Genomic DNA, 13452 nt, shown 5'->3' on the forward strand with positions numbered 1-13452 from the left:
GTGTTGAAGAGCATGGGTCTTCAAGAGCTGAAACGTATTCATGTGAAGGATCACGCACTCGGGGTCAGCTCGTTTCCTGATAGTAAAGGCTCGTATGAGGAATTAGACTGTGCATAAAAAACAAAGCAAGATCGATAGCGGTAATGACAGGTTCGATTTTTGTCGCGTGTAGGCTCAAATATATGGGGAACTGGAAAGACTGTGTACTAACATGAAAAGAAAATGCCATCTATGGAGATATTGGTAAAAGCATGCTTCGCATACTCGTCCATCCTCCACGTGTGCTCATGTAACCAGGTCACTCGCACTACGAGACATTGCTGGTGCCATCCTTGTGCAAATGGCCAGTGGTGACTCTCTTGCCATTGTCGTCCAAGAAACGAATAGAGAGGACCAGCTTCTCATCGTTTGGATCGTCATGGGACCGGTGCCACTTGCTTCCCTTAATCTCTGCCTTTTTGATGACTGGTTTCTAAGTCGTGTAAGCAAGTTTTTGGCTACACGAGCGCTGCGTATCGACATACATCCTTTTCAGTTTTTTCGCAGAATGCTTTGACAAGTGGCACGCTCTCGGCATCGAGGTGTTCAAGGGTGACCTTGCCGACGTATTGAATGAGTCTCCGGGATGAGGCTTGCATATTGGAAATTGTGATGGTGGACTAGTATCGATTGGGTGGATAGTGAAGGATGTTGTGATGTGCTTGATAGTGAATGTTGATTGATGAGAATGTGATGAAGCATGATTGATAGAAGGATGCCTCTACTCTTATACTCTCAGTTCTTGGACTTCGCAACACTGAGATCATGGTGCTCTGCTGCAACACTGACTCTTAGTGCTTTGCTCGACTCTAAGCTTATGGTGCTCTGCTGCAACACTGACTCTTAGTGCTCTGCCGCGATACTGAGCTTGTAGTGCTTTGCTGCAACACTGAGCTTATGGTGCTCTGCTGCAACACTGACTCTTAGTGCTCTGCCGCAACACTGACTCTTGGTGCTCTGCTGCAACAATGACTGTTGTTGCTCTGCTACAAAACTGAGCTCATGGTGCTCTGCCGTAACAATGACTCTTGTTGCTCTGTCGCAACACTGAGCCTATGGTGCTCTGCCACAACAATGACTCTTCCAAGGTTGTTCCTCTACCGCGACACTGAGCTCTTGATGCTGCGCCCCAACTGTTTGAAGCTTTACTCCAAGTGATATCCAACACTTGCTAGAATAGCAAGAGTGTCACGCTATCCTCCGTTACTCGCTCACATCCCGAACGTGGCTGTGAAGAAGTGACACTAAGTCTGAATGAGACATTGTGGGGTGAGGTTGACGCGCGTGTGCTCTGAGTCCAAACATTGGAGAAGTTCTCGATTAGTCGGTGCGTAACAAACAGAGTCCGTGTGATGGTAGGACAGGACCCTGTTTTGTTAGCGTTGTTTTTGCCGCTGGCCAATTGATCGACGAGCACAGACGCGGCATTGACTGTGCTAGGCATCCGTGCTGCCAGCATGCCGCCTTTGGACCGTCACACTAACTTCCAACAATTATATAAAGTCTCTACACCATGCTGAGATTTGGGCAACGCGCATGTAGTCGCTTCAAATTTCCCTCTCACATTTCCCGAATTTCGCGCTTCCAGAGTACGAAAATGAGTGCCAGCGAGCTCTTCGAGGAGGAGCGCCTTCCGTGGTATAGCCATGATCAGTTTTATCCAGCACGACCTGGTGAGATTCTCGATTCTAGCTTTAAGATTATAGGAAAACTCGGTTACGGTGCATACTCCACGGTCTGGCTGTGTCGGGATATTCGGGATATTCAGTATGTTTGGCGTTCTTCACCCCCATCCACCCTTCAAATTCTGATCATCTGTGCACAGAGAACGAGACGCTGGCTTCGTCGCTGACTTCGTCGCTGTCAAGATTTGTACCCGAGATGCCGAAAAGACCCCACAGCTCAATCGAGAGCTAGACTTTTACGAGCATGTCAGTTCTATACAATCACAGCATCGCGGCCAAGCATACATCCGCGAACTGTATGGCGAATTTGAGCTCGACGGTCCGACTGGCAAACACTTGTGCTTTGTTCATCCACCCATGCACATGACTATTCGACAGCTCCAGTATTACAACCCAGCACACAAGCTCGACGTTCCGCTTCTAAAGTTCACGCTAGCCAACGTGCTAAAGGCACTGTCGTTCTTACACGACGAGGCTAAGGTCGTACATACAGGTACGGCAAGATAATGCAACGTAATTGAATCAACTGACCAGTTAGACATCAATCCTGGGAATATCATGCTGACTGTGAATGATAACACTATCCTGGAAAACTTCGAGAAAGCTGAAGCAGAAAACCCGTCACCATCCAAAGTGATTGACGACGCACGCACCATTTACAGTTCCCGTAAGCTTCCCCATCCTACGGGTGGTCTTTGGGGCCGACCAGTTCTCTGTGACTTTGGAGAAGCGCGGATAGGAGATTCCCACTCCGGCTTTATTCAGCCTGAGCTATACCGTGCACCAGAGATAATTTTCCAGATGGAGTGGGACTCCAAGGTGGACATTTGGAGTCTCGCCACGTTGGTAAGTATTCAACACTATCATAAGGAAGCCGCAATGACTTACCCTTGATTAGGTGTGGGACTTGTTTGAAGATGAGCATCTGTTCGACGCCCGTGACACCGAGGGCAACCCATCAGGGACACATCATGTTTCCGAAATGGTTGCATACCTTGGAATGCCTCCGCTTGAATACACACAAAGCAACGACATAACAAAGATTCTCTTCGACAAGCAAGGTTAGTCATCGAGATCGTCCCGACATAGACTCTGCTAAGTTCAATAGGACACTGGACGGGTGGCTCCAAGAGTGTACCTATTCCTAAGATCTCACTCGAGGAAAGAGTCTCTGCGCTTGAAGGGGAGGAAAAGGAATTGTTTCTCGATTTCATACGCTCGATGCTCAGATGGCGGCCGGAAGACAGGAAATCGGCGACTGAACTCCTGAAGCACCCATGGATGGCCGACATGAAGTAGTTGCGACGACGATCAAGCAACCATCGCACTGCGGAGTCGTTCCCGCGGAGCCTCTGTATTAGTTACATGTTTTCCTAGGTAGAATTGTTTTACAAAAACATATGCTTCTTCACTTCCAACTACTAGCTAACTTAATCCGCGTAAGAACTTCTGTTGTCATCAAGTTACTAAACAGAGTGGGAAGAGAATAGCATAGCCTCTTCGCAGTAATGGCGTCGCGTGCGTGCATGTTATCGAAAGGGGGCGAAGGGAGAAACGCGACGATGGGTGGGTGTACGCGTCCTAGAAAATGAGCTAGTCTACATTCGACGGCACGCGTCTTGGAGCTTTCCTCCCCTAACATCACTGGAACTCATCATCGCACCCGTGTACATCAATACGGGATCTTGTTCGCATCGCACCGACGCGACAATCTATTCCACGCTATGATTACCGCCTTAATACCGCACGCATGTGCATGTAAGCGCCGGCCCTCGGTCTTCGCACGCTGCATTGCTGTGCCGCAATCTCGTCCCGAGCCACCTGGGCACAGTAAAAAGCCCAACGACCCAAACAAGACCTTTTGAGCTCCTGCAATCTGCGGCCAGATCCTTCGTGATTGCGCAAATTCTCTCAAGATATTTTGAGCTGTGTCGCGACACCTCTTCATCGCCGCCTACGCCGCCATGCGTGCGTTGCTCCGAAAATGGCAGCGGAAAAAGCCCGAACCGACGACGCCATTCACACCAGGCCGAGACCCCAGCTTGATAACGCGACCTGAATTACCGAGAGATGAGCCTCTAGATCAGAAGCAGTGTGTGCTGTTCCAGAAGCTGTCGGCTGAAATGCGACTGCTCATCTACGAAGAGGTCCTCGCCGACCCGCAACGTCTGCTGCACGCTTTACACGTTACCCCAATTGGGGGCCGACCTGCAAAGCTAGGTCATTGGCGTTGCGAGACACCACAGAGCGAAAGCTTGGTATGGCAACATGCATGTTTCGGCTTATGGAATGAGGGCGAATTCCAGCACGTTCGTGACGCATACTACACCAACGGTGATCTTCTATCGCTACTTCTTACTTGCCGTCTGATGTAAGTGGCAGCCGCTCAAATCACTTCTCAGCTACTTACTAGAACCCATAGCTACTGTGAAGCGGTGGAGGTCCTGTACAAAGCCAACTACTTTAGTTTCAGAGGCATGACAGGAACATCCAGTTTCCGTACGCTCGTAACCCCGGCCAATTGGAATATGCTCCGTAAGCTACATATATCCACGACTTTCCTGACTCCGAAGTACGGTTTGATGATCACACAAAACAACGGGCTTCGATTGCCTGGAGAGAATTATTATGAATGGGAGAGAGGTTGTCACATACTCGGTTACTTGCTTGAGCTACGCGTCGTCAGGTTCGAGATCACCTTCATGCACAAACATCAACTCCATGACTCCGATCCTCTAGTCATAGATCAAGAGCCCGTGATATTTGTTCTTGGCGCATGCAAGCTGATAAGGGCTCAAGAGTTCCTCGTGGAATTGAATCTGGAACTACCTCACACAACGATACAAAGACTTGGTGGTATCCCATTCACCATATTGCGCCACTCGAAACAATATGACTGGAGGACCTTCTCGTCATGAATCGCCCAAATCCGAGTTTCATGACATGCGATCACACGGGAAATGTCTCTCCTCTTCGCCCAGCCGTATCCATCGCATATAGTTCCAAGCTGAGCCACCATCCTCTCGATCATGTCACCGGAACAATATGGCCTTTGCTGTCGACCTTGCGGGGGTTTTGCGGGTCTCTCATCAGTTTACAAGCTATAAATCGATCAGCAGTCAGTCGTTGCATGGGAATCGGCTCACGTACCGCTTCCGAAGAGAGCTATTGTATCAGCATTGTTGTCTGGTCCACCGGGGGTATTAAGCTCGCCGCCTTTACGAGCAAGCTTTCCCACACCCTCCCAACCGTACGCTGCCCAGTTGAATGGCCTGAGGATGACATTGGGTGTAAGTACGTCTTTGATGCCTTCGACCACACCTTTCTTGGTCCATTCTTGGAAAGCACCGCGAGCATGTGTCATCTCATGCAAAAGAACTTTGTCCAACAAGGAGTAGGCATCTAGGATTGTTGTGATCAGTCTGCGTCCTGGAGTTCTCAGAGCACAGCGTACCAATTTGGTTCAGGCCTAAGCCAAAGGTCATGCGGTTCGATGCTGCCCTATTGATCATCTTTCTACCAATCTTTGTTCGCTTTTGGACGTCGTCGGCGGTTTTGTACTCCTTTTGTTTGATCCAGTCCACGAACCATGAGCAGAGCTGAATCTGTGCTGGCCGTCTAACGGTTGTCGTTTTAAACACCCCTGTGTTCGCTATTTCTTGTTCAATCTGCTTCGCTGGAAGGTTGGCTGACACTGCTAAAGCAACGTTATCGAGTATCGAACCTCTGCATTGTTGCTCATTGAATTTCAGTTTGTATCCGTTTGCTATGCTCGGTCAGTCTATGGCTATAACACTACCAACTATCACGCGTACTGGTATCTTCCCAGAGGTCCTTGTGCCCTTCAAGTTGTACCCAGCGATCGTAGTGACAGAAGATGATCTGGAAGATGATATATCAGCATAAGCCAAGCAAAACATTCCGGGTTCTCTTACCACATCCGAAGCGCTGACAGTTGCGTCGCCCGTCACCTCTGTTGACATGTATGTCCGAATGTTTCTCAACAATGTGATGGTCTTCTCTAGCTTGCCTTGCTGGAGAAGCTGAGCGGGATTTGCTCCTTCCCTTGCGAATAGGAATCCAACCAGGTCCTGCGCATCAGAGCTCAGGGGAGGTTGCGTCAGAGTCTCGTATGCTGCGGATACCATCTCGAAAGCCGAAGTCATCGCGTTACGGACGTCCACCGTAACACCTTTGGCATCACAGGACTGGTCGATTTTGTATGCTTGAACAAAAGACGACATGATAGCGTGGAACGCTAAAAAGAACGAGAGGTGTAATCGGATGTTGAACATCATCGAGTTTGTTGGGCAATCAGATTGGTTGTTTAGAACGTGGAATAGAAATATGCTATCTGCGACGAAGCCTTTGTACAAGCTGCTTAAATACGCACATTGTTCTGGCAATACCCTTGACATGCCATGGAGCGATGCAGCAGCGAGACCCGCGCCGCTGCCATCTCGCCCCATATCGCATGTCGTTCTATTCTCAATTATTTGACACGATGAAGCAGCCTCACGGCCGCTCCTCATGTTGTGTGCTTCGCACGTCGGGTAGTAAGCACCTACGCTGCTATTCGTGGGGGCGCTTCACGTGGCACAGTTCGCTTCCTTCCCAGTCGTGATGAACAACAACAGTTTTTGATGCATCATACAGGAGAACCAGCCCCCAGCCCCAAGAACTCGTCAAACTCGCGACACGTTGAATACATTCCTCGGCCCCAGCCGCTCAACTTCTGCACTCCGCCGCATACCGAGCATTAGCGAGGCTTCCCAACTTTCGCGTGCCTGGTCAATGGTGTTTCATGTCGACTTCCCCAACTCGAAATGTGTCCATAGTCGCCGCCTGGTCCTCGGCCACCTTCTAATTCGAGACCCTTCTTCTTCGGGTGCGAGTACCAATAGCTGTGCCTCAAGGGGAATGTTCACAGACGGGGTCTGTCTTTGCTGTGCCTCTCCGGATATCGCGATGCCGCTTGGGGCGATGAGAAAACGACATGGTGTCTCGAACGGGATATTTGGTTGCTAGATAAGGCGCTGGAACCGTGAGATCTCCATACATAAGCTCCACCATCTGCAAGAAATGACCAGCAGTCAAACTATTTCTCCACAGTCGCAATGTCTTTCCTCAACTTGCTCGCGCTATCCCTCACTTTCCGAATCGCTTCAGCTCGAGTCTTGGGAACATTTACTGGACTACCGTATCCAACGTTAAAGCCTCCTTCGCGTAGAGAAGACAGCTCTGCTCTTCCAACGTTCACATTGGGCCCCGAGGATGCGTACTTTCCAAGCACGGTATGTATCGATTCGCTTTCCTTTTGAACGATGCTAAACTCTACACACAGGCCGCTGGCCCGGAGCCATCGGGATCCGAAGTCCAGGTGTATCCTACCGGGGTCTACGACACTTTCCCAGCTGACGGGATCACTGTCGCGTTCGGTCCGGAGATACACGAACAAATGAAGACTGTTCGCGCCGAAAGCTGTAACAATAAACCAGCTGAAGAATGTCGCGACGCAATCAACAGTGTGATACAGAAGACTGGGGTATCTACTCACGTCAAACGCTTCATTCCCGTTGCACCTTGGGTTCTCTGGCTTCTGGCAGGATGGGTGTTATCCACAATAGCCTACGAGTACAACCAAGACCTGGGCAAAGCGATAAAGCTCCCCCCAGAGGATCTCCGGCAGATTCAATCGATGGCCGGTGCTCAAGAAATTGCTATCGTGACGGCCGCCGATGCCAGCGCTATCGCAGCTACTTTAACAATTCGACCCCCCGCGACGATCACGCCGACGTAAGCAGCCAATATCTGATCATGGTCTGCAAAATACTGATAGTTTCTCTAGGAGTCTTATCAGCATCGAAACGCTCACTACAGCCAGTGACGGACACGAAGCCGGAGATATTGTGTATCATATTCCCGAAGGAACGGCCGGACGCATCCAGGACTTCTTGGGGATGACCGGCCTTGAAGAGACCCAGCAGATCTGTCAGGGCCAGGACCTGAAGCGCGCTGATACTACTGAGGAGTGCATCGAACGTATTTTACGCCATGCTATGGACCTTGCGGATACCGGCCCAGACAACCTAATGGCCTTGGCTCAGGCGAATATTCCGATTGAACCAGCTGTTGGTCAAGCCATTGGGTTTCCGATTCCTGATATCTCCATCGGCGAATCCGTAGTTATCGTTCGGCTATATCGCCAGGTCTTCACTGCAACCGCGCCAGCCCCTCAGCCTGACCTGAATTGGGACCCCTCCGTCCTCGCTAGAAGTGCGCTAAGTCTCGCCATCGCTGCACATGCGGCTATGCTCGTTGGTCAGACTCTCCTCGACATATTCGTCAGCAAGAGTGATATCATCACTGATCTAAAGGAGGAGGACCTAACATGTGCTAAAGATCTCATATGCACACTCGATGACTGTAAGGGCCAAGACGAGGTCACCGAACGTCTGAGTTGGATGGTCAGTTCAAGTACCCCTTCGACGCCCATATGTCGCACGGTATGTAACATAACCCACGTGGTCGCTTCGCTGACAGTAGTGCACGCAGCCCAAGAATTTCGGATGCAGATGCGAAGTTGTCGAATATCCCTACGTGTACGAGGTGCCGAAAGGATACATGGATGCGCAATACGCATGGCTCGAAGAGCTCATCAAGCGAGCCAAAGAGCCTGTGCTTGAAGCTGAATGCAAGAGCAATCTGCAAAGGTTTGATGAAGGGACGTTAGGTCCCCCGAATCCGGGTTCTTCACAGACCTTTGACCCCAGATCCAGCTTTGAAGGGTAAGCCGACTCACAAAGTCCAGCCCAGTACAAATTGCTAATTGTTACCCAGCTGGATTGACACTGCATGTGACAAGTTTGACAACCGGCTCGACAAAGAATGGCACTGGTCATACGACGATATAACTGGATTTGTCTTCAGCCTCCGATGGAGCCAGATACCGGACGGGGTTTCCGACTGCCCACTTGACTGCAGGGCCGCATTCGCGCCCTTCCTAGAATCTTCTGACTGTAAGTCTGGAAAGCCGAACTGAGCGTCGACTTGCGCTGACATGATGGGCAGGTGTGAAAGACGAAGGCTTCTCGAGTTCTGGTAAAATCGTGACCGAGTGCGGAAGGGCTTCGTTGTATACACGCACTACAGCATGCACCCCTGAGCATCCGGAGTGTTGCGACACCTTCGGATCTGACTGCGGAGTGATCGACGAGTGAAGCCTGCGAGCTTGCAGGGTGAGTGCCTGCTAGGGTATTCTTTGGGAATGTAAAAGCCAGTATCAAGGTCAGGTCTTTGTATGTAATTCAGAATAAGTCTTCATACCAGTGCGCTTTCTAGAACGAAACGGAGCTGGTCTTTGCAAACCTCTTTGTTGGCCAGTGACGTCATCTCACGCGCTAGAACACGGTCATGACGCCACAGGCGTTTACGCGTTCACGCGAGATATCCATCCCCAGCTTTGACACAATCATTGCACCAATTTTTTCTCTCATCGCACCCTTTCGTCAGCGTGCGACAACAACGCGTCGAAAGTTATCGGACGCCGCGGACTTTAGTCCATCGGCAGCAAGATCGGCCTTCGAGATGGACGATGACGGTCTTGTGCACTGCATACATCAATGTACCAATTCCATTACAACGGGCTGAGATCGATTGGTGGCATGGTTGCTTGCACCCCTCAACGTTCCATGGGTAGAGCTGTGGATCGCGAGCGCCGCGCAATCTTGCCCTCGCTCTTCGACAAGGGTTGAGATTTCTCCTGGCTGCACTCAGAGCAAGTTATCGTAAGTGTGGCTACTATGATGGGAATACTTCCATTTAGAATACTGCAAACATACCCCTTCGAACGCATATTGCAAAGCTATGGCGGCTCGAGATCCACCGGAATCGCTGCAGCCCCATGCGCGGCATCATCTCACATCGCTACCCTATCGGCTACTGGAGAAGTTACGCAGGTGCACGCCACGAACGATACCTAAGGCATCAGTATACACACTTAGCTAGCTTCGCAGCCAAAGGACACGACCGCGCAACAGCCATGTATCCGCACGGGATCGCCACGATGAAGACATCTCTCGAAAGAATCAATTGAAAGACTGTTCCAACCTAATTTTGATGCTACCGAGGGAACTGCGCGATCAGATCTATGAGTACGCTTGGCAAGGAACGCATATCTACTATCAGGACGACTTTTGCCTCGCTGGCGCTGTCAACGCGCGGTATCTAGACTGCGATGAACTTTGCGAACAGATCCAGACCCTTCCAGCATGGGTGACCATACATCCTCAGATTCAAGAGGAGGCGCTTCACTTCTTCTATCAAGTGGCAGAGTTCAGTGTTGGTGACGGCAATGAATACACGACCCCGTTTCACGGATCGACATCGCACATGTCCAGCATCTTGTCGATCGAGAAGGCGCGCAATATTACCGTGTTCGGCATTACCGGGCATTATGAACCGCATAGCGATACAAATTCTATGGACTCTTTCGCTGGCTCCTTGGATAACGTAGGAGACTCTCCGGACTCATTCACAGACTTTGTGGGTCTATTCACAGACTCTGTGAACATCACGCTGAACGATACTCAACAAAAACTCATTCGCCATGTCACAGATAATGACGCGGTTCACCTTCTACGTCTTTCAGCGCGACTTCAGCTACGCTCTGGTGCAATTACTCTCATCGAGGAAGAAGCTCACCTCCAGGCGTTACAAGACTTGCAGGAAGCGTCGTATGGTATCAGCCATGTACAGATGCATTTCCAATTGGCATGGCAACCTTCCCAGTCCACATTACTTGGAGACTTCCGAGTCGCGAACTATCATTTCGTAGTCAGCTGCTGGATCTTGGCAAAATCCATACTTGTCCCGCCTTCCACATATTTCACGCCTGCCTGCTCCGTAGACAAGGAGTCTGAGCCGGACGCTGCGGGGCGGGAATCAGCATTTAAAGATACTATGGATTTGCCGCATTGGAAAGACAACAACGCCAACCTTGAGCAGCACTCGCAGGGGATCATGACGACGGCTATGGCATATCGCTGTAGCGGTGTCGGGCTAGAAGATGGTGCTCTATCGGCGCTCGCTCCTGTCTCCTCCAATTAGGCATCGCTGCTAGAAAACGAGAGCCTTAAGGACCCGGAAAAGCAGCACCGGTTGGGTCACAGCACTATGACAATATCTTTATCGACCTCGATACATCGCGAGTGGAGGCTGATTTCTCTACTGGCTCGCCGTCGGCCTTTCCCTGTACTTACACTCTGGTTGTCTATATTTAACAGCACAGTTACGCCCTGCGCTAGACACGTCACAAGCTTCAGGCGCCCCGTTCCTCCCACCAAGCCACTGTAACGAACTTGTTTCTGTCACTTTCGACTCGAGCGTCGCACTCACACTACATTTGAATTGCCTATATGCCTTTACACGAACGCGCTATATTCAAGAAATCGAGAGAATCCTACCCTATTTAAAAAACGTCTTGTACATATATCGGCTCGCCTGCCAGCTTCTGACATCGCTATCAATCATGTTCGAGCATTTCGTACCCAGGCACGTCCCGCCTCTCCTTCTCGCCAGCATCTGGACAGCCGGCGGGCTGATGTCTTTTACTCATGGGCCCGAACAAGCTATCCTGACATACGGTCTCTCCAAAAGCATCGCATCTTCTAAGGCAGCGTGGCCTTTGATCAAGATCGAAGGTTCGCGCGTTACCACTATTGGTATGGCGATCTGGGGAATTTATTTCGGGGGCCATTTGGAAGCCATGGACACACTACTTGCTTGCATTGGATGGATGGCAATCATTGACGGTGTGGTATGTGCGAAGGAAGGGTCTCCAGGATCTGCTAGAATGCGTGCGACGTATCAGGGTGTGGTTGCGCTTTGGGGCTTGCTGGGTATGACTTCGGGAAAGTACTTCTAGATTGAGCTTCGGAATTGGGTGATGCGCGTGCGATATATGGGGTTGTCTATCAAAAGACGCGCTGCTGGCTCATCTCTAGTATACGACGGGTCATGTTCAGCATCCTGATAGATCTCTTCATCCAAACCTTGCCGTCTAACTTTTTTCCAAAGTACAAACAAAGTGCCTCATCCCTAAGTTCGCGATCTGACGCCAATATCCAGCCGTAATGAGTATCAATCTCCTGGTACCGCCTTTCCATATCTGCGACTATCTCCCGCACTCGCCCAACTGACTTGCGTTCTTCTGCTGTACCCGGTGTGGCTTCCATGAAGCCGTTCCAGAGGGCGTCAACTTCCTCTAGCTTGCCACTAATGGTCCTCTTCAGCTCGCTGATCTTGTAGACTAGATCTTCGAATTCTGAAGAAAAGTCTCCGCGCGCTTCGCGCGCTTGGTCTTCTCGTATGTTAGTCATTATTCGATTTGACTTTGTGCAAAATCGTGTCCAATTGTATGGAGAGCAGTGATAGCAAAGGAGGAAAAGCTCAGTTCTCGTGGATCTGCAGGTAGAGTATGCTTCAGAGAAGTCTGGTACTCATAGACATACCTAATTCATGTGAAGCTAGGCGTAACTGCGCATCATGCAAACGCTTACCCAACTCCGCCAGTAACCTAAGATCGTATTCATAGCCCTCCACAGTCACGACTACTCATGGGCACGCGTGTGATTCAGAGTCTGTGATCATACGATGATGCCATGGTTATCGCCCGTGTGAACACGGCCAGGCAGCGGTTCATCCCATTCAATAGGCCCATAGAAGGTGCATTATTAACGCCTCTAAAACAAGAGCGCAGTGCAGCAACTCATGTATTTTAGTCCGCATCGCTAGTCGCACTCAGCTGCATCTTCATCATTTTTCCACTTGTCCCCGTATAGTTCGCCAAACATTTGATCTAAGCCACTCAGGGCCGCCTGCGCTCTCCGCGCTCTCATCCAGGCATCCGTCAAGTCTTTCTGAAGCCGTTCCCTTTCGCCTTCTTCGAACTTCAAATGCTGCAGCAGTATATGGATATCTTCCCGCAAGATCCATCCCGATGGGTCTTCATCAAAACCTGCGACTGCTGCTTTGGCTGTATTGATAGCTCCGTGAATGTTTCGAAGCATGCTTGCGTCGAGACTCCTAACGCTTCTGGTCTTTTCGACAGTTCCGTATCCGCACAATATATCGTAGTTACCAGCGAATTTTCCCTGTAGGTGTCGGTCGGTGTTTATGCGAATAACGTGCTTGAGATGTTCGCCAATACTCTGATGTGTGAAGGTTTGATCTAGCTTCTTGATGAGCTTTGTGGCATTCGTCTGTTGAACGAGCTCGACTGATGGCACAATCAGTACTACACAATTCTATCGTGGTATTAGACGTACTGCTGGTGACCGGCTTGACAGCGACTTCACTCGGCAAGTTTGACACTCTCTTCATCTCCTCTTTGATAGCCTTGAGCTTGGTGAGTATCTGTTTCTCAGAGTCACCGGACTCTTTAATGACTTTATTGAGCATCTCGAACGTGGAGAATGCATCGTAGGTGGCGTAGTTTCTGCTCGTCATCGTGATCAAGTACCTTAGGTTTTGAATAGTACGTGAACGATCTACAAAATTCCTGCGATGGTTTTGTAGAAGACTATGACTGTACCGTGCTGTCCTGTGCGCAAACAGTCACACCCAAGCTGTGACCCAGAAGACGTGACGAGCCGGCAACAAGTCAAAGCGTGTCACGGCCAACATCAAAATGACCCGACAAAGAACAGAAGCATGGACACCGTCCCTT

At 50.2% G+C, this 13452-nt stretch overlaps 5 protein-coding genes across 5 annotated transcripts; 2 read left to right on the forward strand and 3 right to left on the reverse strand.

Annotated features, from left to right (window-relative positions):
• Positions 1 to 307: 307 nt before the first annotated feature.
• J4E90_003687 (uncharacterized protein) lies at positions 308 to 638 on the reverse strand (the record flags this gene model as incomplete). Its single annotated transcript, XM_051433254.1, has 2 exons — positions 308 to 472; positions 525 to 638. The coding sequence occupies 2 exons, from the start codon at positions 636 to 638 to the stop codon at positions 308 to 310; spliced, it is 279 nt and encodes a 92-aa protein (XP_051293152.1).
• Positions 639 to 2081: 1443 nt separating this feature from the next.
• J4E90_003688 (uncharacterized protein) lies at positions 2082 to 3023 on the forward strand (the record flags this gene model as incomplete). The annotated part of the gene is made up of 4 exons (XM_051433255.1): positions 2082 to 2217; positions 2464 to 2570; positions 2623 to 2785; positions 2833 to 3023. The coding sequence occupies 4 exons, from the start codon at positions 2082 to 2084 to the stop codon at positions 3021 to 3023; spliced, it is 597 nt and encodes a 198-aa protein (XP_051293153.1).
• A 1843-nt stretch (positions 3024 to 4866) lies between these two features.
• Positions 4867 to 5968, reverse strand: J4E90_003689 (uncharacterized protein; the record flags this gene model as incomplete). The annotated part of the gene is made up of 4 exons (XM_051433256.1): positions 4867 to 5153; positions 5179 to 5490; positions 5540 to 5606; positions 5660 to 5968. The coding sequence occupies 4 exons, from the start codon at positions 5966 to 5968 to the stop codon at positions 4867 to 4869; spliced, it is 975 nt and encodes a 324-aa protein (XP_051293154.1).
• A 1214-nt stretch (positions 5969 to 7182) lies between these two features.
• J4E90_003690 (uncharacterized protein) lies at positions 7183 to 8516 on the forward strand (the record flags this gene model as incomplete). Its single annotated transcript, XM_051433257.1, has 3 exons — positions 7183 to 7520; positions 7573 to 8230; positions 8271 to 8516. 3 exons carry the CDS (start codon positions 7183 to 7185, stop codon positions 8514 to 8516), a joined length of 1242 nt encoding a protein of 413 aa, XP_051293155.1.
• A 3182-nt stretch (positions 8517 to 11698) lies between these two features.
• Positions 11699 to 13232, reverse strand: J4E90_003691 (uncharacterized protein; the record flags this gene model as incomplete). Its single annotated transcript, XM_051433258.1, has 4 exons — positions 11699 to 12084; positions 12284 to 12300; positions 12525 to 13002; positions 13052 to 13232. The coding sequence occupies 4 exons, from the start codon at positions 13230 to 13232 to the stop codon at positions 11699 to 11701; spliced, it is 1062 nt and encodes a 353-aa protein (XP_051293156.1).
• Between the last annotated feature and the right edge of the window lie 220 nt (positions 13233 to 13452).

The sequence above is a fragment of the Alternaria incomplexa genome (genome assembly GCF_024043165.1).
Source record: "Alternaria incomplexa strain BMP 0042 chromosome Unknown scaffold_4, whole genome shotgun sequence".
Taxonomy (NCBI): domain Eukaryota; kingdom Fungi; phylum Ascomycota; class Dothideomycetes; order Pleosporales; family Pleosporaceae; genus Alternaria; species Alternaria incomplexa.